Source organism: Salvelinus alpinus, chromosome 2 (assembly GCF_045679555.1).
Source record: "Salvelinus alpinus chromosome 2, SLU_Salpinus.1, whole genome shotgun sequence".
In the NCBI taxonomy this organism is placed as follows: domain Eukaryota; kingdom Metazoa; phylum Chordata; class Actinopteri; order Salmoniformes; family Salmonidae; genus Salvelinus; species Salvelinus alpinus.
In genome coordinates this window covers 67,860,790-67,885,720 of record NC_092087.1, presented here as the reverse complement: position 1 = coordinate 67,885,720, position 24,931 = coordinate 67,860,790, and the positions used below count along the sequence as shown (strand labels likewise).

The 24,931-nt window shown below is 46.6% G+C and overlaps 1 protein-coding gene across 3 annotated transcripts in view; it reads left to right on the top strand.

The window, feature by feature from the left end:
* Positions 1-24,931, top strand: part of LOC139567514 (nucleosome-remodeling factor subunit BPTF-like) — a 53,427-nt gene that overhangs the window by 11,965 nt on the left and 16,531 nt on the right. For all 3 annotated transcript variants that reach the window (XM_071388839.1, XM_071388838.1, XM_071388837.1), the window contains exons 4-14: positions 4,921-5,166; positions 5,711-5,902; positions 8,287-8,636; positions 8,871-9,089; positions 9,707-9,855; positions 11,088-11,219; positions 19,066-19,195; positions 19,710-19,845; positions 20,203-20,517; positions 20,768-22,670; positions 23,624-23,748. In XM_071388839.1, coding sequence (XP_071244940.1) covers positions 4,921-5,166; positions 5,711-5,902; positions 8,287-8,636; positions 8,871-9,089; positions 9,707-9,855; positions 11,088-11,219; positions 19,066-19,195; positions 19,710-19,845; positions 20,203-20,517; positions 20,768-22,670; positions 23,624-23,748 — 3,897 coding nt within the window. The remainder of the gene's footprint in view (positions 1-4,920; positions 5,167-5,710; positions 5,903-8,286; positions 8,637-8,870; positions 9,090-9,706; positions 9,856-11,087; positions 11,220-19,065; positions 19,196-19,709; positions 19,846-20,202; positions 20,518-20,767; positions 22,671-23,623; positions 23,749-24,931) is intronic.

Below are 24,931 nucleotides of genomic sequence, written 5' to 3'. Positions count from 1 at the left end.
CATGTGTAGTTAACTAGTGATTATGATTGATTGATTGTTTTTTATAAGATAAGTTTAATGCTAGCTAGCAACTTACCTTGGCTTACTGCATTCGCGTGACAGGCAGTCTCCTCGTGGAGTGCAATGAGAGGCAGGTGGTTAGAGCTTTGGACTAGTTAACTGTAAGGTTGCAAGATTGAATCCCCCGAGCTGACAAGGTGAACATTTGTCGTTCTGCCCCTGAACGAGGCAGTTAACCCACCGTTCCTAGGCCGTCATTGAAAATAAGAATGTGTTCTTAACTGACTTGCCTCGTTAAATAAAGATTAAATAAATACCGATTTCCGATTGTTATGAAAACTTGAAATCGGCCCTAATTAATCGGCCATTCCGATTAATTGGTCGACCTCTAGTCCATATATGGTAGTGTTGTGGGTAATTTGTTTGTTTTTAAAAACAACTAATTCACCACGTCAGTTCCATTATTTGAATTCCAATTTGTTCCGTTTTTTTCTGTGAGCTCAATGTGCACATTGCGCTGCAGTTTCTCTAGAGATAAATCGCATCATGCCCGAACTGTGCGATGGGTTAGGCAGTTGTAGTTTCCAACAGGCCAATGTTCTACATATTTTAGCGCAGAAAAAATTAGAATTAACTACGATGACCATAATCCATTGCACAACTACTTGTCCTGTCTGTTTCTTTTACCGCATGCTACGGAAGAGACAGAAGAAAATACATGATCTAAGTGATTGATAGTTGGTATTGAAGAACTACTAAAATAATGATTTTGTCAGACCGCATAGGTAGCAGTTTTATAGAGATGAGATGATGACTGAATTAAATAATAAAGTTGTAATATACACAACAACAGAAATATTTTATTAAAGTAAAGTAATGTGAACAGCTGATGGTTAATAAGTAATTGGCAGTCACTTGCATCGTGGGACTTTTATTCATTGTTTTATTCTGTTGTAACAGCATTTAACCCACATAGTGCATTTAATGTTTAAAAAAATAATTGAAATGTGATAATTGAACCGACCTCAAAATGCACTAATCACTCAGGACTAATGTATGTGACTAGCATACTGCTGTCCCTCTCCCACCCGCCTCTGTCAGATTATCATAGTGGATTTTCCACTGCCGTCCCAAAGCAATATCCTAAATATGTCCAAACCCCTCCTATTTGGGTAAGTAGGCCTTAATCAGTGGGGCAGTGGCAGGTTGGCTGGCTGGTTGTGTTTGAGTGCCTCTATCTCCTCCTGTGCTGGCTTGGCCTGGCTGTAGGCTCTGGGGGCTGTGGCACTGCTCCAGCAGGCTTCACTGGGAGGAGGTCCAAGATAGCAGGACTGAATGCCTCTGAGGCAGAGAGAGAGAGAGATGGTTGGATAGAGAGGCAATAGTCATTGGTGGGGTGGGGTTGAGGAACTGTGGAAGAATATGGAGGCAAAAGGTCAAGAAAGGGGAGGAAAGAGATGGCGAAAGAATGACGGCGATAGAGGAGAGAGAAAGGTGACAAAGAAAGAGAGGGAGATGGAAGACGAGGAGGGACATGGCTGTGCTGGGTGTCCTCCTGTCTTCTATACGTAGCCAAGTTAGCCAAGACAGTCCAGCTGAGCCAAAGGTCCCTGGCTCTGAGAGTGTGAGGAGCTCCATTGTCTAACACCAGAGAGCCTGCCAATGACTCCTCCTCTGCCCAGTCTGTCTCCCTCTCCATCCATCTCTCTTTATCCTGCTTGCTCTCTTTCTCTCTGCCCCTCTTTCTCTCATCTCCCATCTCTTCTCCCTCGATCTCTCTTGCTCGCTCGCTCACTCTCTCTCTCTCTCGCCCTCCCCCCAGTTAAGTGAATACTACTCAGTCATGTTGAAGGGCCATAGGAACCAGTACAGCCATTCCATGACAACTTTACTCTCCAGTCCCAGTTTGGCTTGGCTCCAAACAGTTTCCTCCTCTCCTTCATGACAGCTGATCTGATGAAAGAACAAATGGGATGGTTGAATGTGATAGGGTGTTAAGGCTATCCGATCCTTTTACCGATCAGTGGTCTCGAGGTGACGACAATAATAGGAAGCTGTTGTAACAGCTATTAGGCTATGTATGCTATTGCTGAGGCTTTTTAGATTGGGACTTGTATCTGTAGCCTGGTCCTAGATCTGTTTATGTTTGACATGGCAATGACCGTAGGACTGTATTAGAGAGTATAAACAGATCTGGGACCAGTCTATTGTAACTGTGCAATTGTGATGGACTCGGATACAGACTGAGATCCAGTTCTCTGTTGGTGTGCCTCCCATTGAGAATCAATGGTTTGAAATCTCCCCAGTGAGTCTACTTACGACCGGCTCCTGCACTGTGGAAATCACATTATGTCTGAAAGAGCATTTTACACACTTTCTCTCTCACATGCACATAGACAAACACACCACACACACACACTCCATAAGACACTGGCATTGGGAGAGCGATCCCAGACTGGGCCCCCTAGGAAGATACTTTAGGCTGCTGTCAAGGCTTCTCCACCACCCACCCATACATGCTGTCCAGTGACAATTGACATAGGAAGTAGGCTATCATTGATACCTGAAACAACCCGTTTTTCTTTGTCACCATTCCATCCTTCCCCCCGAAATATGAAATAACCTGCTTCATTACAGAGTACAACTTAAATGTCTCCTCATGTGGTCCTGCCATAGAGTGGAAGTCACACATTAATACAGGCTAATTTCTTTGTTTTTACCGCATTGAGCAGTTGTATAAGCCGTGACAATTTTTCGCTATGCGGCTATCATTTCAGATAAGTCTCATTTTGAGGCGGTGTTCAATTCAAAGCACAGCTGGGTGCTAATGTGCTCATTCCCAGACAGACTACATGGCCATTCCTATAGTATAACCCAGAGAAAAGCACAGTCAGTAGCAAGCTTTCAAGCATAGGTTTGAGAGTTTGATTTAGAGGTCGACCGATTAATCGGAATGGCCGATTAATTAGGGCCGATTTCAAATTTTCATAACAATCGGTAATCTGTATTTTTGGACATCGAATATGGCCGATTACATTGCACTCCACGAGGAGACTGCGTGGCAGGCTGACTACCTGTTACGCGAGTGCAGCAAGGAGCCAAGGTAAGTTGCTAGCTAGCATTAAACTTATCTTATAAAAAACAATCAATCTTAACATAATCACTAGTTAACTACACATGGTTGATGATATTACTAGTTTATCTAGCTTGTCCTGCGTTGCATATAATCGATGCGGTGCCTGTTAATTTATCATCGAATCACAGCCTACTTCACAATCACAGCGCATTCACGAAAAAAGCACTGTCGTTACACCAATATGTACCTAACCATAAACATTAATGCCTTTCTTAAAATCAATACACAAGTATATATTTTTAAATCTGCATATTTAGTTAATATTGCCTGCTAACATGAATTTATTTTAACTAGGGAGATTGTGTCACTTCTCTTGCGTTCTGTGCAGCAGAGTCATGGTATATTAAGCACTTTGGGTTGCCCTGCTCGTTGCGAACTGTGTGAAGACCATTTCTTCCTAACAAAGACCGTTATTAATTTGCCAGAATTGTACATAATTATGACATAACATTGAAGGTTGTGCAATGTAACAGCAATATTTAGACTTAGGGATGCCACCCGTTAGATAAAATACGGAACGGTTCCGTACTTCACTGAAAGAATAAACGTTTTGTTTTCGAAATGATAGTTTCCGGATTTGACCATATTAATGACCTAAGGCTCGTATTTCTGTGTGTTATTATAATTATATGATTTGATAGAGCAGTCTGACAGCGGTGGTAGGCAGCAGCAGGCTCGTAAGCATTCATTCAAACAGCACTTTCCTGCATTTGCCAGCAGCTCTTCGCTGTGCGTCAGGCATTGCGCTGTTTATGACTTCAAGCCTATCAACTCCCGAGATTAGGCTGGCAATACTAACGTGCCTATAAGAACATCCAATAGTCAAAGGTTATGAAATACAAATACAAATCGTATAGAGAGAAATAGTCCTATAATTCCTATAATAACTACAACCTAAAACTTCTTACCTGGGAATATTAAAGACTCATGTTAAAAGGAACCACCAGCTTTCATATGTTCTCATGTTCTAAGCAAGGAACTTAAACGTTAGCTTTCTTACATGGCACATATTGCACTTTTACTTTCTTCTCCAACACTTTGTTTTTGCATTATTTAAACCAAATTAAACATGTTTCATTATTTATTTGAGACTAAATTAATTTTATTGATGTATTATATTAAGTTAAAATAAGTGTTTATTCAGTATTGTTGTAATTGTCATTATTACAAATATATATATAGAAATCATGCGATTAATCGGTATCGGCTTTTTTTGGTCCTCCAATAATCGGTATCGGCGTTGAAAAATCATATTCGTTCGACCTCTAGTTTGATTCTGCTGGCAGAATTGCGCCGGGATCAAATCAGAAGATGTATCGATTTTAGCGTTCTCTGTCAGTGTGGGATGAAGCTATAGCGAATGCATAGGCTGACTGACTCTACTCACTATCGCTTGCTGGCGAGAATATGAAAAATGCTTTGAGTTATAACTGTTTTATAGGCTAGTCAATAAAACCGTAGTTTATGCTCAGACCGTATATGAGACCGTCAAGGTGTAGCTCAGAGGTGCATAACTCAGCGCCTTGATTCCTGCTGGTTTCAAATTCTACCTGACTGATCACCATTCTCTATAACTCAGATTTTTTTGTGTTGTCCTTGATAGTGTTTAGTCTGTATACTATAATATATATTTGATATAATATATATATTTGATATTTTTGGCTGAACGTTTTAAAGATGTTTAGTTTTGCCACAATTAAACATTTTTAGACATACATAATATGTATTTTAATTATCTAATCAATTAAATGAATCAATCAATCTGTGTCCTCTCCCTTCTCCAGAGGAGATCTTGGACCGGCTGAGGGCCAAGCAGGAGGAGGAGCTGGAGGAGGTGAAGCGCCGGGCGGCCGAGGAGAGGGAGAAGGCGGAGGCGCAGAAAACTCTCCGGAAGGAGGAGGAGACGGAGGGGGGAGAGCCCAAGGAGAAGACTGATGAACTCGAGAAGAAGGGAGGCGAGGAGGGAGCAAGGGAGGGTAAGGTTGAGAAGGACAATGACCAGGCGACCAAGGAGGGGACCACCATTACAGGTAAGAGACACACACACACACACACCATCTAACTACAGCTACAGCTACATCGTGGTCCTACAGGCTCTACGGCCTGTTTGATATTACTATGTCTTGATATAGAGCGACGAAGACCTAATTAATTATTGATCCGTTTCCCACAGCTCTCTTCTCTTTTTGAGCCAATTAGAAATCCCTTATGTTGCTTGTCAACACATCGGAGACCACTTTGTCATCTTAAAACAATGCCTTCAGCAATACTGCTGATAACCCCTCTGTAATAAGCGTACTCACAAGTTTTACACAATGCCTGCTAGTCTTATTACAATACAGCATCTTCTATATACACACGCTGGAAGTGCTTGTTGTGCATATTCCACACAGTCTGATACATACACTTTGACCAACTCTGTTTGAAATGTGTAATTTTATTGGCCGCCATCTTGGCACTAAAAGTTCCAAGATAATTACGTTCTAGTGAGAATGCACATTTGAATGGAGTTAGAATGTTTTCAACATGTAGCATAGTTTGCCAAATTCTGAATATCTGCGACTCTGATTGTAGCTGAGCTGGCTCCCTCTACTGGTGAGGGCTCCATCCCTGAGGGAAGTAAGCCTGATCTTCTGGCTCCACAACCCACCCTCCCCGCAACAGAGGCCACCAGCCCTGCCGTGGGGGGGCAAGACCTCCCTACTGGGGCCCAAGAGCCTGGGGACGAGGCCCTAACCAACATGGAGGGAATGCAGGAGGCTGAAGGTACCAAGGGGGTGGTGTCACTGTGAACTTTGAACCCCATTCATCAACCCCCTCCATTAACTTCCTGTGCTTGGGTTGTTCCTCTCCTCACATCCCGCCTTCCCCTTGTCGGACCACTCTACCATTGGTCGCTGTCCCTCTTGCATCCCTCATTTCATTGGCTGTCAAGCACCTCAATAATTTATCCCGCAAACTGCAGGATTTTTCATCTCTTTCATACACCTGAATTTCAGCCTCGTTATTGAACACTTGTCGCAACTCTGCTGGATACCTGCTTTTATTTCATTCCAAAATAATGCTTAAAGCTAATTTCTTTGATATGCAATCAGACTGAATAGCTTGGCATGAATCACAATGACTTTCAGACATAGCATTTGATTCCGAACCTTGCGGGCGCTATTTAACCAGTCAGCAGAAGTGCATCGCTTCTGGCTCGCCGGCTTGTTATCATTATCATCAGTGTGCCCACTGTTGGATGCTTGCCCTTAGAGAACATGTCTCATTGTGAAGTTTAACCGTCATGGCTGCCATGATTCATATCCATCTTCATGCGTTGCATTTGAATAAAGAGCTTTACCTTTACTGTACTACTGGTGTAAAACAGGGTGTGTTGTATTCCTGTCATGTTGACACTGTACCTTCAATCTTTCATTGGATTGGTGTCTTATCTGTTGACATCCATATTCACCTCTGTGTAGACGTTGACCTTAGGCTCAGATCTACAATCAGCCTTACCCCTCCCTCACCATTTTTGGAGGGAAACTTAGAACTGACCTTGGATCAATGTCTAGGGGAAACGTCATCCTACTCCCCCATGCTCATCCCCTAAAGGGGTGATTGGTAATGCCTTTAATGCATGGGTCCAGATCATTACTTTGAATCATCATACCTCTATTGGCTGTGTAAAAGGCTGTGTGTGGGCGCTACAGGAATGTCACGCATGCTGCTTCATGACACTAGAGGGAGCTATTTCATGTCATTTGAACTTTGAAGGGACTGTCTATTGGGTCTTCTCTTGAGAAGTCCACATCCCAGGCAAACAAAAATATGTAGATTTGATTACGTGCCACAATCCAAAATGAATGAGAAGGGTAGGCACCGTATAATTTCCTAATTCTCTGGTGCTTATTCGTTCGTTGGGTCGAGGCATATAGCTGGATCTATATACATTATTTTATTTTTTATTTATTTTATTTCACCTTTATTTAAGCAGGTAGGCAAGTTGAGAACAAGTTCTCATTTACAACTGTGACCTGGCCAAGATCAAGCAAAGCAGTTCGACACATATAACAACACAGAGTTACACATGGAATAAAACAAACATGCAGTCAATAATACAGTAGAAAAATAAGTCTATATACAATGTGAGCAAATGAGGTGAGATAAGGGAGGTAAAGGCAATAAATAGGCCATGGTGGCGAAGTAAATACAATATAGCAATTAAAACACTGGAATGGTAGATTTGACAGTAGATGAGTGTGCAAAGTAGAAATACTGGGGTGCAAAGGAGCAAAATAAATAAATAAATACAGTAGGGGAAGAGGTAGTTGTTTGGGCTATTTATAGATGGGCTATGTACAGGTGCAGTGATCTGTGAGCTGCTGTGACAGCTGGTGCTTAAAAGCTAGTCAGGGAGATAAGTGTTTCCAGTTTCAGAGATTTTTGTAGTTCGTTCCAGTCAATGGCAGCAGAGAACTGGAAGGAGAGGTGGCCAAAGGAGGAATTGGCTTTGGGGGTGACAAGTGAGATATACCTGCTGGAACGCGTGCGTGCTGCTATGGTGACCAGCGAGCAGAGATAAGGCGGGACTTTACCTAGCAGGGTCTTGTAGATGACCTGGAGCCAGTGGGTTTGGCGACGAGTATGAAGCGAGGGCCAGCCAACGAGAGCGTACAGGTCGCAGTGGTGGGTAGTATATGGGGCTTTGGTGCCAAAACGGATGGCCCTGTGATAGACTGCATCAAATTAGTTGAGTTGGGTGTTGGAGGCTATTTTGTAAATGACATCGCCGAAATCGAGGATCGGTAAGATGGTCAGTTTTACGAGGGTATGTTTGGCAGCATGAGTGAAGGATGCTTTGTTGCGAAATAGGAAGCCAATTCTAGATTTAACTTTGGATTGGAGATGTTTTATGTGAGTCTGGAAGGAGAGTTTACAGTCTAACCAGACACCTAGGTATTTGTAGTTGTCCACATATTCTAAGTCAGAACTGTCCAGAGTAGTGATGCTGGAATGATTGAGTGGGATGTGGACTCATCTTGACATATGACTAACTTTGACGTCGGGAGAATATGTGTCAAACTTGGATTTTGCAGTATAACATCCCTTTAAAGCATGATTGTAAATAGAGACTTATGTTGTGATTTTTTTTTTGTGGTTGGCAGAGAAGGCAGGTTCTGTGTCTAGCTCTCCCAGGGGAGAGGGGGTCCCCAGCCTGAGCCAGCCCTCTCAGCCCGGTGGTGAGGAGAACAGCAACAGCAGCACTATTGCCAGGGATGCCCCCAGGGTCCCGGAGGAGCCCGACCTAGCCGACAGGTCCTCTCAGTCCTCTATCAACAGCCAGGACGACCAGGGGGTGAACGGCGAGACTGGTGGCAAGCGGTCGGCAGTCACTCCGGGCGGCCGCATGGTGACCCGCCTGCGTAACCCAGAGAGTAAGCTGAGCCAGCTGAAGAGCAAGAAGGTGGAGGAAGCCGTTCACGAGGCCAACAAGGGCTACAAGGAGGGCAAAGAGGTGATCACTATTCATCTACAAAAAATACTGATTAGCCATTGCATTTCTAGCTATCCTTAGGTTGTTGCCCGGTGTACCAAACTTTGTTTGAGATTACTTTATATTTTTCGTAATCGTGGGCCAAATTTTTTTATTCTAAGAATATCATGCTTTTATTTCAAGTGTCGCTCGTCTGTTATCGAAATATAATGTATTTGATTTACCTTTGATTTGACCCCCCTCTCCTCACTCCAGGTACTGGTGGTGACCCCGGCGGGCGACGTGTCGCGCCTCAGCACGCGCAGCCTAACAAGCAAGGAGGTGGTGATGAAGGGCACACTCAGCCACTTCTTCAAGCTGGGCCAGGAGGGCAAGTACCGCGTCTACCACAACCAATACAGCGGAAATACTCTGGCCCTCAACAAGCCCCAGCACCGTGAGGACCTGGACAAGCGGCGACACCTCTCGCACAAGGTAAACTTTAAGATAAAACGTATTTTAAGATCACTTTAGCTTGCACACACCCGAAGGAGTCAACAGAAACTTGAACAGATAAACACTTGCGATAAGTTTTAAGTTCAACTGTTTAAAGGGATACTTTGAGATTTTGGCAATGAAGCCCTTTATCTACTTCCCTAGAGTCCGATGAACTCGTGGATACCTTTTATGCCTTTGCGTCCAGTATAAAGGAAGTTGGAGGTAGCTTTGCGAGCCAATGCTGACTAGCGCAATGACTGGAAGTCTACAGGATAGCAATTGCACTAGTTAGCAACTTTCTTCAAACCGCACGCAGAGACATAAGAATGATATCCATGAGTTTGTCTGACTGTGAGGGAAGTAGATAAAGGGCTTCATTGCCCAAAACTCTGAAGTATCCCTTTAAGTCTATGATGCCTCCTTTCAATCATGTTTGTATCTTGTACAGTACTGGCCCTATATCCTTGTTTCATTTTAGCTGGGGTTTTTTCTTCTATCTTTCTAATTGTTGCTCCTTAAAGCATTTTTTATTTTGTTTTAGATGTACAGTGCTTTGTGATTTCCCCTTGTAATGAAAAGCTCTCCACATATAAAACGTTTATTTTATTATTCAGTTTTGCATGACGCCGGCAGGCGACTTCAAGTGGAACGGCTCCATCCACGGCTCTAAAGTGCTGACCATCTCCACGCTGCGCCTCACCATCATCCAGCTGGAGACCAACGTGCCCGCACCCTTCATGCACCCCAACTGGGCCTCACACAGGTACGGATGGAATGTGGGCTCTGGGTGTTTTTGAGATCCTAGTTGGTTGATTTATATGTTTTGAAAGAATATGATCAAAATGTTCTTAACCCATAAGAGTCTAAGCCAGGGGAGGGCGGGGTTCTAAGTTATATGGAATTGTTTTAAGAAGGTCATACCAAGGATCATTTAGCTATTTGATTTAGAATTTTAAGACTCCTTGAAGTATAAAAAACTAAATTGGGAATGATTATATTTTTTTGCTTTACTGCTGTAAGCCCATACAAATGTGTTGAATAACATATTCACTACATTGAACAACAGTCCCCCCGGAAAATCAAAGGGAAGTTTGTTTGAAGTGTCTGTCCTATATCTGAGATATAAGAAAGATCAGGGACATACATTTTTTTTTTTACATTTATTTAACCCCTCATTTTTGGCATTAAACCGTCTCCATATAAACTTCCATAAATGTTTTCAACTGGTACCGGGGGACCTTCAGACGAATCTTGTGAGGCCTGTGGGTGTCCTAGAACAAAACAATCGACATGTATATGTTCGTGAGAGTCTCACCTTTCCACAGAGGACTCATATTAGTTTTGTTGCCCAAACTGTTCAGACGCTACAGACAGAAGTTGGCAGATCGGCTGTATCGACTTCAGACGAGTCCCCTCGTAGAGCAAAACGGAGAACACCATCGTGTTTGTGGGAGTCATCTTTCCATAGTTTTGTAGGTCAAACCGTTTAGATGCTACAGACGATTTTGTGAGAAGACCGATTTTCGCGATGTCTCATGGTCTGACAAACACCGCTCTAGCCCTTTCGCCGCAGATGCAGAAGTGCGACATAGGCGGGTGAGGTCGATTGAGACGGGTCGATTGCAAAAAAACAGACATCTCTAGCTTAAACAGTTTTTTATTTGTATTTTTTATTATGCTAGTTAGATTCATGCAGGGGGCGTGGACATCGACCTTAGGGGGTTAAGTGTTCGTTTAACCGTTGTGTGCTCTTTCCTCGTTAGGGGAGGGGTGCACAGGCTATTATTCAGATACTAATTTGTGACATTATTTGGTGATAACATATTTGTTTTTACATGTTCATTGACGTTAGCGTGCTCTGCTCTTGTTCAGTTCTGACCCCAGCAGTCCCACGTGACAAATAGTCACACTGTCATGATTTGATGTCACCATGCTTCCATATGATGGATAACACCATTGTCTGACTCCCATTGGCTTTGTTTTGGTTTTCATCAGGAACAACTGGATTAAGGCGGTGCAGATGTGCAGTAAGGCCAGGGAGTTTGCCCTGGCCATGGCCATCTTGGAGTGTGCCATCAAACCTGTGGCCCTGCTCCCTGTCTGGAAGGACTCTCTGGGACACACCAGGCGAGTAGACTCAAAGCGCACACACACACACAGTCACGTCTTTCACTTTAAATTGGCATCAAGTCAAGAGAACCTATTTTACCGTGTTATGTCATCCTTACATGTCATTACCACTTCAAATAACGCCTTAATAACATTTAATCGTACAAGTCTGCAGCCACTTCCAAGTCTGACTTCTTATAACAAGTGTAAACCCTAGACCAGTGGCGGCTGCTGACTACTCGGGGCGCTGGGTGGTTAGAGATGTCAACAAAGCAGCGTGACAGAAATACAATGCCAAGTTTTTGAACGAACGGTAGTTTCTTTGAGAAGATACTGTATATAAAGCGATCTGTGTATTTGAACAGCAGCAGAAATACACCTATTTCACTTTCGCGTGTAAAAAACAAAAACAAATGACCACTGCCGAACATGCTGCCACTGTTTTGAACAAATTAGATTATACTATTTAGAATCAGCAGCCAGCTCACAAACAAAGTGCACCAGGAAGAACGCAACAAGCATGCAGATGCAATAAGTGAAAACATATTATCTAACTGGGGATAACTAGCTAACTGGGGATAACTAGCTAACATAATGTCACAAAGAAATAAGTGAAGACACATTGTAGTTACCGGAGTTGTAACTCCAGTTCTATGAGTGGAGCGGAGCCCCATAGGGGAGCTCTGCTCCTAGTGGTTTACCCCGCTGCCTAGGCAGCAAATAGCCGGAGAAAGAATTATGCACACACCTGCAGCCAATAGGAGTACAGATCTCCCTATATAAGGGACGCTTCCCCCTCAATCAGCCACCCGAGAAATGAAATTCAGCGAGACTGGGGGTTGGCAGGGCCTTAAGTCCTATGGGGCTCCGCTCCACTCATAGAACTGGAGTTACAACTCTGGTAACTATCGTTCTACATCGTGGAGCTCTGCTCCTAGTGGTTTAAGGCAACACTCTAAAATGTACTCCCTGCCTAACCTAACACTTCCCAACTTAATGAAAAGGTCTGTTCCATCAATGGCTGCGACCAAATCCCGCAATACTGTAACACACTGTGAAAACAGACTGTCACAATCCGCCCGACGGTCTAATCCGCCCTACTCAGTCCCGAGGCACCGGCAATGACTAGTGGGCAGATCATACAGAATATGAGTCATACTAATCTGTACAAGCAGATAATGAACTCAACACTCTGTCGGTATTAAAGATGGGTCAAATAGTACTGTAACACCAGTTACAGAAACTATATCCCTAATCCTTCCGCCCAAACACAGTCATAGACCTGTGGGCAGGATAAAATACATGATTCTACTGTGCCACCCCAGCCAGGAGTCATGTCATGTAGTCCTTCTAATAGGAGAAAATGGACCTAATGGAAACCCTGTCCATTGATCCTGCGTTTCCCTCCTTAATGCTAGCCTTCCCATCAGCAAAGCTGAGTACAGGCTGAACCAATTTAGAAGGCCTACTCACTGATTCCTCAGTGTAACCCGCCACACTTAATCGATAGGCAAAGCCAATGATTCGTGGGCAGATAACAGAATATGAGCCAGCTACTCTGCCTCAGCAGATAGATAGATACCTCAATATTCCATCAATTTCAGTGACCGGTCTAATAGTAAAGCAACACTAGTAACAGCACTATTTCCCTCATCACTCTGCCCCTACACAGTGACACACTGGTGGGCAGTCTAGACATTCCCTGCCGTACTGACGGTGTCAAACAAAGGTCATGTCACACGTGTCTTACTCTCTGACAACTAAGAGAGCGGACCTAATGGGATTCCTGCCCAATAGTTCTGCATCTCTTATTAACTCAAGTTCTCCCTTCAGCCACGCTGAGTACAGAACGTGCTAGAGAGTTAGACGACAAGTCTAACAGGTAGAATTAGATAAAAGGAGATGGTGACGACCAAGACGCCGCTGCACAAGTATCCTCTACCCCTGTTCCTCTGAAAAGGGCCGTAGACGCCTCTACTCTACGAGTGCTGCCGCCTCATAAGCCGACCCAATGCCTTCGCAAAGCCAATGAGACAGCCGCTGTTTTGAAAGTTGTCTGCCAAGTGTGCTAGCGCCGTGACACACAAACAACTGAGGCGATGACCTAACCATTGCCGTACCGGGCACAGGCAATGAAGCCTCTCCTCTCCGCTCCACATGAGGAGGGGGGGGAGAAAGCCCATAGCACAACGGTCTGTGACCTATATGAGCTCTTATTAACCTTCAGCATAACTCCCGGGTTAAGACGTTACACCGCTCTGCTCAAGTCCCCATTGATGGCAAGGCAGTCGGGTCTCGTCGAAAGAGCACACAAATCACTGACGCGCTTGGCTGTAGTGAAGGCAAGCAACAGTGCCGTCTTCAGAGACAAAATCTTGAGGGGGGTTTGATTCAATGACTCGAACGGCGTCTCGCAGAGCGCCTCGAGTACCAAAGTTAAATCCCACTGGGGCAGCGTGGCTCTACCCGCTGTCCTAAGCCGCCGCGTTCCCACGTTGCGACCCCGTGGGGTAGACACGAAGTGGGTCAGAAACAGCAGAACTGTCTCCAACTCCAGGAGGTTGATGTGGCGTCCCGAGGGAGGCTACACACCACGTACCGCCCGAGCCTGACATGTCCTTCCCCATCCAGTCAGACAAGCGTCTGTAAACACTGGAATGTAGGAGGACACTCTGCCCATTGGGACCCCTTGCGTCAGAACGCACGAGTCTCTCCAATAGTTCAGGTCCGCTCTGAGCAAGAGGGGAACTCCCAACAACCAACGACGGTGCCTCACTAGGTCGAGTCGTAGTTGGGCAAACCATCGCTTTGTTCTGCGCATTTGCAGAAGTCCCAGCGGAACCACAGAGTGGGAGGACAACATGAGTCCCAAGAGTGTCATGACGGAATGCGCCGTCACCATGTGATTCGGATGAAACCTTCGTAGGGCTAGCAACAAGGTAGCCTGTCTAGGATCCGAAATTCGAGCCTTCATAGTCAGTGTCTAGCTGTAATCCCAGGTAGACAATTAGATGACTGGGCCACGGTGTGCTCTTTTCCCAATTCACAGCGAATCACTGTCTGTGTTGTGTGTGAGATCGCCAGCTCTGCTGACGGGGCGAGAACCAGTAGGTAGGCTTATCCCTTATTTGGAAAAGGTGCAAGGTGCCAGGGCGTACCCGAATGGTATACTCGTATGCCACCCCTTGGAAGGCGAAACGCAGAAACTTCCTGTCACGCGGATGCATTGGCACATGAAGGTATGCGTCCTTTAGGTCTAGGCTTACACAAAAGTCCCTGTTGGTGATACATTCCAGTAGATGTTTTGTCGTAAGCATTCGAAAGGGGGGTTTGCTACGCTCTCGTTGAGAGTGCGTAAATCCAATATCGGTCTCGTTCCCCCTGTCTTCTTTGGCACTCGGAAGTAGAGTGAATATAGCTCGCTGTTCCTATGCTCTTGGGGAACTACTGTGACCGCCTCCTTTCGCCAAAAGTTGCGTAATCTCTTTCACAAGAGTGGCTACTTTCTCTGGCATCTTCATCACCGTCTCCACCACGCCCGAAAAAGGGGGAGGAGTTTGGTGGAATTGGATGGCATAACCCTTCACCAGTGTTCGACTTATTCCTCTATGGCCCAAGCTCCACTGTCCCTTGACTCTGAAGTGGTGGGACAGCCCAGGGTGGGCCCCCCTCGAAAGGGGGAGTAAATATTGGCCCGTTCTGTGAGAAACGGGGGCACCAACACTTTGGTTTTATGTGTAACCTTGTGGTTCCAGCCCTCCGTGAACACAGCACTGGTCTGAGCTGCACTGACTGAGGCGCCTGCCTGAGTCGGTGCACCGTCCCCCAACAGTGATTCCGTCATCGGCCCAGCATGGGACTGTGTACGCAAGCTGTTCCTCAAACCCTTATCCACATTACTCATTAGAGTGTGTGTGGTATAGGGTTGGGATTATTAGCGCATTCTGTGAGAAACGGGGGCGCCGCCACTTTGGTTATACATGTAACCTTGTGGTTCCAGCCCTCCATGAACACAGCACAGGTCTGAGCTAAACTAACTGAGGTGCTCGCCTGTGTTAGTGTGCCCTCTCCCAATAGTGATTGCGTCATCGGCCCAACATTGAGTCTGTGTACGCGAGCTGTTCTTTAAACCCTTAACCACATTACTCCTGAGAGTGTGGTAGAGGGTTTTTATGAGGTATAGCATGGCGGCTCATCAAGAGCATCCGCTTTGCTGCCCTCATGTAATTTTCCTTCAACATCCTCATGTGTGCTCAGCTACGCACCCCTGGTGGGCTGTGCTACACACAGGTTGGTGAGAGATAGAGAGAAGGAACCTGAACGGTCTCGAGTTTGTTATGGAAAAGAGGTTCTCTTGTCACAAAGTCAGATGGAACACATTCTTTATTAACAAAGGACACATTAGCTCCTCCATCCCTTTGCAGGGGTGGGGGATGAACAGTGGGCGATGTCACTCGAGGTGCTGCGCTCTCTCCCGTCATGGTCGTCGTCTCTTCTGGCTGCCCCTAGGCCGCCAGGGCGACGAGATGAAGACCTCTCCTGCCGCTGTCTTCTCTGGTGCTGCCGGAGGGTCACGGCCCGCTCTTGGTGCACCAGACTTTCTGCGACCACCAAAGTGGCCATGGATCTCCCCGCCGCATACAGCCGACGTCTGTATGAGATGGAGGATGGCGCCGGAAATTCTCGATGCTTCCTCTATCTCCTCTCCCGATAGCTCAGTCTTACCCGTGGTGAGACTGGATATAGAGGCCGCCAGGAGGGCAATATTGTTAGCTGCTGCTACAGCTTACACTCCTAGAGTGAAGGACTTCCCTACCAGCTGGACTGTAATTCTGTCCTTCGTCCTGGGTAATGTGGGTTTCTTGGACGACGGCCAGGAGCTCGAACCTGGAACGAGGTACACAGCCAGGACGTCCTCGAGCCTAGGGATCTCCTGAAGCTGTTCACCGTCCGTTCTGGTGAATGGGATGTACGCCTTCATCAGCGCTCTGGCTGTTAAAGGCGATTCCCATGCACCTTCCGCAGACTTAGTGAGTGAGGGCATGGCAGGTGCCAACGGCACCACCGCCCGTCTCGGACTAGATTAAGGGCCGCCTCCGGGTTGGGGGGAATGAGGGGCAGTACAATCTCTAGGCTACTCGCGGCCCGCTCAATGAGCCCTGTAAAATCAGAGCGCAGAGAGGCCGTTGCGTAGGAGGGGGCTGCTGAAAACTCAGAGCCCGTCTCTTCCTCACCCACGGATGTGAAATTCCCCTTGCTCTCCCTAGGGAGGGGGGTCATTTCAGCATTGGTCGGTAGACTGGGCTTTTCCGGAGAAAAAACCCAGACACTTCCCAGCATCCTCGTCATCTCCGGAGACGCCGTTGTCATATGTTGCCTCAGAATCTGAGGCTAGCACAGACATGGCGTCTTCCAGAGGGAGATCACCCTTGAAAAATGCCCACCGCTATTTCCTTTCCTTGAAAGAAAGGAGGGTGCATCTATGGCATTCCAGGGGATCTGTGAAGCCGCCCTAGCGTGCTGCGAACCCAAACACACAAAACATAAGTTGTGTGGGTCCGTAGCTACCATAGTGGAGCAACGACGTACTCCTATTGGCTGCAGGTGTGTGCATAATTCTTTTCTCAGGCTATTCACTGCCTAGGCAGCGGGGTAAACCACTAGGAGCAGAGCTCCCCTATCGGGTGGAGCGCCACGATATAGAGCTAACTGGGGATAACTGGCTAACATAATGTCACAAAGAAATAAGTGAAGACACATTATCTAACTGGGGAGAACCAGCTAACTGGGGATAACTAGCTAACATAGTGTCACAAAGATGATCACGCGGACTGAGGCATGTTGCGGGTAGCCTCAGAGAATACTATTGATTTATACACGGATTCTGTGAGTGTGTTTATAAGGAAGTGCATAGGAGATGTTGTACCCACTGTGACTATTAAAACCTACCCTAACCAGAAACCGTTGATAAGAAAAACTGAAAGCGTGAACCACCATATTTAACCATGGGAATATGGCCAAATATATGGCCAAATACAAACAGTGTAGTTATTCCCTCCGCAACGGAATTAAACAAGCAAAATGTCAGTATAGAGGCAAAGTTGAGTTGCAATTCAACGGCTCAGACACGAGACGCATCAAAGCTGCGACCGAGAGACTGATTGTTAAACAGCCAACTCTAGCACAGAGAGGCTGCTGCCTACATACAGACTTTAAATCATTGGCCACTTTAATAAATTGATCACTAGTCGCTTTAATAATGTTTACATATCTTGCATTACTCACATGTATATGCTGTATTTTATACCATCTATTGCATCTTGCCTATGCCGCTCTGTCATTGCTCATCCATATATTTATGTGCACATATTCTCTTTCACCCCTTTTAGATTTGTGTGTATTAGGTAGTTGTAGTGGAATTGTTAGATTAATTGTTAGATATCGCTGCACTGTCGAAAACAGAAGCACAAGCATTTCGCAACACTCGCAATAACGTCTGCTAACCATGTGTATGTAACCAATACAATTTAATTTGACATTATCTAACTGGTGTATAACTAGCTAACATGTCACAAAGCATAGTGCGCTAGGCAGTTAACTTTCATTCTGAAATAACTTCATATTTTCCGAGTTAGTCAAATATTAGTTTTGAAAGACTTGAAATTGGCATGGGAGCTAGCAAGCTAGCTGCTTATCATACTGATTAATTTGACCAAAAAATAAACCAAACCGATTATTAATGTTTCTCAAAATTACTGTAGCTGTCTAATTAATTTGCTCATGCTTTGTGATATACCCGGTGTTATGCTGTTTTTAGTCCACATGTTGCCCTGTCACCTACAGTACAACCTGATGATCACCGTGGGGGGGGAAATGCAATTGGCCAGCCTCCGTCATGCTTTTTTGTTCGACCAGATCCTCGATGAGAAGGTTCTAGCTAGTGTATCCCTCTGTCCTTCGACTCTTGTTGGATGTACTTGTCCGGTTTATCAAGTCCCAGGCTCCCATGACTGTTAGTATTATTTATATAGAGGTTAATCTGTACCTCGTAGATCAGATCTAGTCTCACGTGGGGAAGTAAGCCATCTGGTGCGAGACATTTGAACCGTGTATCGGTGAATCGTTACATCCATGGTGGGCCTCCCGAGTGGCGCAGCGGTCTAAGGTGCTAGAGGCGTCACTACAGACCTGGGTCGATCCCTGGCTGTATCTCAACGAGCCGTGATCAGGAGTCCCATAGGGTGGCGCACAATTGGCCCAGCGTCGTCCGGTTTGGGGTGGGGGGGCTTTACAAGTAGGCCGTCTTGGTAAATAAGAATTTGTTCTTAGCTGAGTTGCCTAGTTAAATAAAAAGTAAAAATCGTATGAAGCAATGCATTCAGTATGCACTCAAAGTGATATGCTTGTATAAACATTGGAATATAGTGCCTTCCAAATGGAGGGTATTGTGTGCCATATGGAACGTTACCCCACTCTAGCAGCTCCTCCGGCCCCTCCCGTCCCACTAAGACCAGTTTACCCAGAGGTGATCAGCAGCAGATCCAATGGCCCACCCCCGGCGTGTAGCGCAATATTTATATGCTGGGGGAAACACTGCTACCTGTTCTACTCCTCTTTAAAAGACTTGATTATGGTATAGTAAGGGTGGGTATGTGGGTGTGCAGAGTCAGTCATGGGGCTCACATCGTTTGTGTGTGTGTTGCTCGGAGCCTTGCCAAGAGCAACGAGGGAGTTACCCTCCTCTACTTTATGATCCGGGCTACCCCAGACCTTTCACTCACACCAGAGTGCATTGAAGGAAGCCACTTTTGAACTGACTGTGTTTGCCTTTCTCTCTCGTCCCCCTTTCTGTGCCACCATGCAGGCTACACCGTATGACGTCCATGGAGCGGGAGGAGAAGGAGAAGGTGAAGAAGAGGGAGAAGAAGCTGGAGGACGAGGAGACCATGCAGCAGGCCACCTGGGTCAAGTACACCTTCCCCATCAAGCACCAGGTATTACACACAATCACAGACACCCGCACACACACACACTCACTCAGACACCCACACACACAGTTAAGGGCTGCTCCACATGCACAGACACATTTTCATTTGGCCCTTTTTACCGAGCGAGCTCAGGCCCTTTTAAGTCGAAGCTCTACCACTCTATTTATGACTGGGCCGTTCACCACCACCCCTAATCGCCAAGACGTGTTTAATTGCAACTTCCTGCCTCCCAGAATGGCAACCGCTGCTAAAAAGCCCTTTGAGGCGTGAGTGTCAGAGCTCCGGTGCGAGTGTCATCTTTCACATAGTGGCCCTGCTAGATGTGTTTACTTAATGGTGGGTGTAAATACCCTCAGGCCCTCTCATTTCTCTCTCTCTCTCCCCTCCCTTCTCTCACTCCTGTCCACTTCCTTTATCTCTCCCTTTCTCTCTCTCTCTGCCCGCTTTCTTCATCCCTTTGTACCCTCTCTCTCTCTCCGTCATTCCGCTCTTTCCGTCTCTCTCTCTCTCCCGTGTGAAGGTGTGGAAGCAGAAGGGAGAGGAGTATCGTGTGACGGGCTGGGGCGGCTGGAGCTGGATCAGCAAGACGCACGTGCACCGCTTCCTGACCAAGCTGCCCGGCAACACCAACGCCAACTACCGCGCCGAGCTGGAAGGTCAGTAGGAGCGTTCTAGTTTGTGTCCTCTTCATAGAGATAGATAGAGCTCTCATCTTTGTATCTGTGCCTTTATTGCATCTGTGACAGCATTTGCAATGTCAATGCAAAAAATGTATTATATCCAAATAGAGATCTCTATCCTCTATGATTTGGTTTGAAGGAAATCAAGGAATTCAGTGGACAAATGTACACGTAGCTGTCAAACTCCTCCTCTTCCTTCTTAATTGCCGAAAGTTGTGAGAAATGTACGATTCAATTATTAAGTCACATGGGATAATGTCCTCTGTGAAATTGACTCTACTAATATAAATGTGTCTATGATAACTCAAACCTGTATGTTTTCTTCTTTCACAGCTGCCAGACGTGGTGAGAAATGCAACTTGCTGGACTTGGGTCCAAGGCCAAGGTTGTTCAAAACAACTGTAGCTTCAGACCCCCAGGGAAGCAGAAGACCCGTAGAGAAAGATGGGGTTGCTACCACTACCACCCCAGAGCCCTCAGCAGACCGCCTGTCGGAAGAGAAGACGAAGGAAAAGCTAGAGGAGGGAAAGAAAGAAGAGAGTGACGGGCGAGCGAAAGTGAAGATGCAAGACTCCACTGCAGAGGAGGCTGATGACAAGATGGAGGTGGACCTTAGCCTCTCAGACTCAGGACAAGATGATGAAAAAGGTGAGCGCTTTTATAGACTGTCATTGACTCCCTTATTGATTGTTAGCTTTAACTTCGCTAAATAACACATGCAATATCAGTCACACGTATTATTGAATCCATCAGATCTTATACTGCTCTACATGCCAATGTGAAGAAGGGTGGCTCATATACTTCCATACTTGGGCACTAAGCTTCTTCACCATTGTTCTGACGAGAGAGGACAAGAAGAATGATCCAGTAACTTGTGTCCATTTTGTTTTTCTCTCAGGGACCAGCAGCAGCCCAGGGACCGAGACGGAGACGACGTGCGTGAAACAGGAGCCCGGTGAGGGGAATGCAAGGCCCTTCAACTACGATGTGGTGGACGTGGCCCAGGGCTTCCTGACGCGCGTGGCCTACAAGAAGAAGGTCAAGGCCTCCAAGCTGGACGGTCTGCTGGAGCGTCGCGTCAAGCAGCACGCCCTGGAGGAGAAGCAAAGGGTTCAGGTCTCCCTGGCCAAGCCTACCCCAGTAAAGACCATTCCGGTCCTGCCACAGACCCCACTCCAGGCCCAGAGCCCCACAGTGAAATTGGAGTTCAGCACCCCTTCGGTGCCACCTGCGCTTGCTCCATTGTCAGTCAAAGGGGAGGTGCAGGAGGACCCTTCAAAGACCGCTGAGGGGGTCCCTCAGCCAGCCCCAGCGACCCCACCCAAAGAGCCTGCAGCTGAAGCATCCCCACGAACACAGAACCAAATGACCCCCCGGAAACAGGAGGGAGACCTCTCTGAGAGGACTATAGGGCCCACAGGGGCTGGTTCAGGGCAGGAGGGCCTTCGAAGGCCCAGCAGCACAGCGGAACCAATGGAAACTTCAGGTGGGATCTACTACACTGGCAGACCATCAGAGTCTACCAGTGCCAAGCCCGCTTCCACCGAGGGTGCAGGACCTGAAGTGGCCATTTTTAAATCCCACTCCACAACGATACCTCCAAGCACTATAACCCAGGAGAGCAGCCATAGTGCAGCTACTGTTCCTAAACCCTCCCAGCAAAGCACAGAGAAGAACGGGAAGGGGCCTGAGGAGAGGCAGGACAACGGACAGAGCAGCACCGAGGCCATCGCCACTGGGTCCCAGCCCTCCTCTCTACCTCAGATCAATGGAAATGACAGTGTGGAGGCTAAAGCCTTGACCAACTCTTTACCAACTCCAAACGAGGCCTCCAATGCTCTCATTAACAGCTCTGAGGTCAAAGTGAACAGCCTAGGCAAGGCGGAGGGAGAGGGTCAAGTAGTCTCGCCCCTAAAGCCCCTGCTCAACGGCAATGTGGCCCCTGTAGCCGAGAGGACTGGGTCGGACAGCACGGAACCAAGGCCAGCTCCAAGGGTAGAGTTAAAGAGCAAGGTCATAGTGTCGGAGCAGGACTACCAGCCCCAGGTGAAGGTGGCCAGGTTGGAAAACAACTTGGAGGCGCTCGGGTCTACGAGCACCCAGCAGCTCAACAACACTCAGCCCATGGAAGTTAAGCCCGATGCTACCACGCCCAACAAAATGTCCCCCTCGTCGGTGCGCTCTGTGGAGGAGAGCAGCAACAGTGGGGTGGGATCCCTCTGTAACACCACACTCACCCAGGTAACCACCACAACAACCACCACCACCACGGTATTCTCAGAGTCTCGTCTAATGGCGGGGGTCTCAAGCTCTTCGGGGACGACGGCCGCGCCCATTGTCTCAACCACCGAGAGCAGCGCGGTGTCCACGCTCACCACCATGACCAAAACCACCGTGACCAAAATGCGCTCACCCACGCCCGACAGCCAATCAGACGAGAGCCAGAGCGAAACGGTGACCGAGTACAAGACCGCACTCCTTGCCACCCGCAAGGAGTCCTCTCGTTCAACCTCCTCTGTTTCGGGGGGCATTACCTCGTCGACCTCCACCAAGGGCCGCGTTCGCCTCCTCAAGTTCTCGCGCACCAAGAAGACGCGCTCAGGAACCGCCTTGCCATCCTATCGCAAGTTTGTTACTAAGAGCCAGCGTAAGAGCATCTTTGTCCTGCCCAACAACGACCTGAAGAAGCTGGCACGGCGGGGTGGCATCCGTGAGGTGTCCATCTTCAGCTACAACGCCAAGCCGGCCCAGGACATCTGGCCCTACCCCTCACCCAGGCCCACCTATGGCATCACATGGAGGTGAGAACACAGTTTTTAAGATTTCTCATTGGCGCCCCTGTTTTCAACAGGCTAGCGCCTTAGCTAGCTGCATTATTTGATATGATTAGGGCCCTGAGTTTTTCCAGACTACCTGGCTAGAGAAAATTCAGGGCTTTAAATATATGGGTTTTCTAATGCTCCATCTGATTTCTGATTAGCGTTAGTTTCAGCCTTGCACTCCATCAACTCTGAGCTATGATACAGTCACTGCACCACAATAACTGGAACCTCTCGAGCATTAATGCTCCGGCGAACGATATTCACGTCTTGTCCTGTTGATTTGTTGGTTATGTCTTCTGTTTGCCGTTAGTGGGTTTGGCCCCTGTGACTGTTGTGGCTCTCAGAGAGACCTCAGGCTATTTTGACCACCGCCTTTTACTGCCTTTTTACTGCTAGACGTGAATCATATTGGCGGTCTGCAAGTGTCAGGATATTCGCGTTGCGCATTAACCGCTCCGAGGATGTTTTCCCTGCCTGTGGTTAAGTCAGTCACACTGGGAAAGGGGGAATGGCTTTCTCTGAATGTATCCCAAATGGCACCCTATTCCCTACATAGGGCCCTGGTCAAAAGTAGTGCACTATGGTATAGTAGTGCACTCTATTGGGATTTGAGTGCCATTTGGGACAGACACCTAGACTGTCCCCTTTTTAAATGGCCAATAGAGCCATTTAAAGCTGTGGAAGCATACCAAAGAGTCAGGTTCATAGCCAACCTCGGAAACAAGGAAGTAACACGGTCATTTTACCAGGCTGCCAGGGTTGACTTATAAACTTTATGAACTCTCTGTGTTTGTGTGTGTGTGTGCGTGTGTGTGTGTGCAGTCTCTTTTCCATTGGTAACCCCAGACACTTGTGTGTGTGTTCACGCGCTTGTGCTCCTGTGTGTGTGTGTGTGTGTGTGTGTGTGGTAACCTATTTGTCTGTCTCTGTAGGTACCGTCTCCAGACAGTGAGGTCCCTGGCAGGGGTCAGTCTGATGCTGAGGCTACTGTGGGCCTGTCTGAGGTGGGATGACATGGCCGTCAAGCCCTCCGCCGCTGTAGGCACCACGCGCACAGGTAGACCATCCTTTCTCTTCAAGTATCTCTTCACCAACACACCCATATACACTGTAGGGGAAGTGTACCAGTTTGATTTAGTCATTACGTGCTGAGAATATGGAACCAAATACTAAACGTTTTACCACACATATGAGTGCATTTGTACAAATAGTTATGACATAGTGTTTGAATTTCTAAACCGTAAAACGGATACAGTACCTTCAGAAAGTATTTACGCCTCTTGACTTTTTCCACCTTTTGTTGTTACACAGCCTGAATTTAAAATGGATTAAATTTAGATGTTTGTGTCACTGGCCTACACACAATACCCCATAATGTCAAAGTGAAATTGTGTTTTTCAACATTTTTACAAATTAAACAATTTTTTTTTTGAAATGTCTTGAGTTCACCCTCTTTGTTATTGTAAGCCTAAATAAGTTCAGGAGTAAAAATGTGTTGCCCATTTGTTTGTAGCTCGAACGGTTCGGTTGCTACCAAACAAATCACACTACGGTACCGATTTCAGACGAGTCTTCTGACACTTGTGGGGGTTGTAGAGCAAAACGGGGTCTCCCCTTTCCATAGAGCGGTCATAATAGTTTTGTAGGCCAAACCTTTCGGACGCTACAGACATTTACGTAAGAAGAATGATTTTCTGGATGTCTCATGGTCTGACAAACACTGCTCTAGTTCGGCCACCTTTCACCTCCGATGTGGAAGTGAGACACTGGCAGAAAAAAAAGCAGACATTGAATATCCCTTTGAGCATGGTGAAGTTATTAATTACACTTTGGATGGTATATCAAGACACCCAGTCACTACAAAGATACAGGCGTCCTTCCTAACTCAGTTGCCGGAGAGGAAGGAAACTGCTCAGGGATTTCACCATAAAGCCAATAGTGATTTTAAAACAGTTGAAGAATTTAATGGTTGTGATAGGATATAACTGAGGATGGATCAACAACATTGTAGTTACTCCACAATACTAACCTGTACAGAATAAAACATATTCCAAAGCATGCATCCTGTTTGGTAACTAGGCACTAAAGTAAAACTGCAAAAAATGAGGCAAAGTAAGGAACTTTGTGTTAATGTTAAGTTTGGGGCAAATACAATACATTACATAGTACATGCATCATGTTATAGGTATGCTTGTAATCATTAAGGACTGGGGAGTTTTTCATTATAAAAAAAATAAACG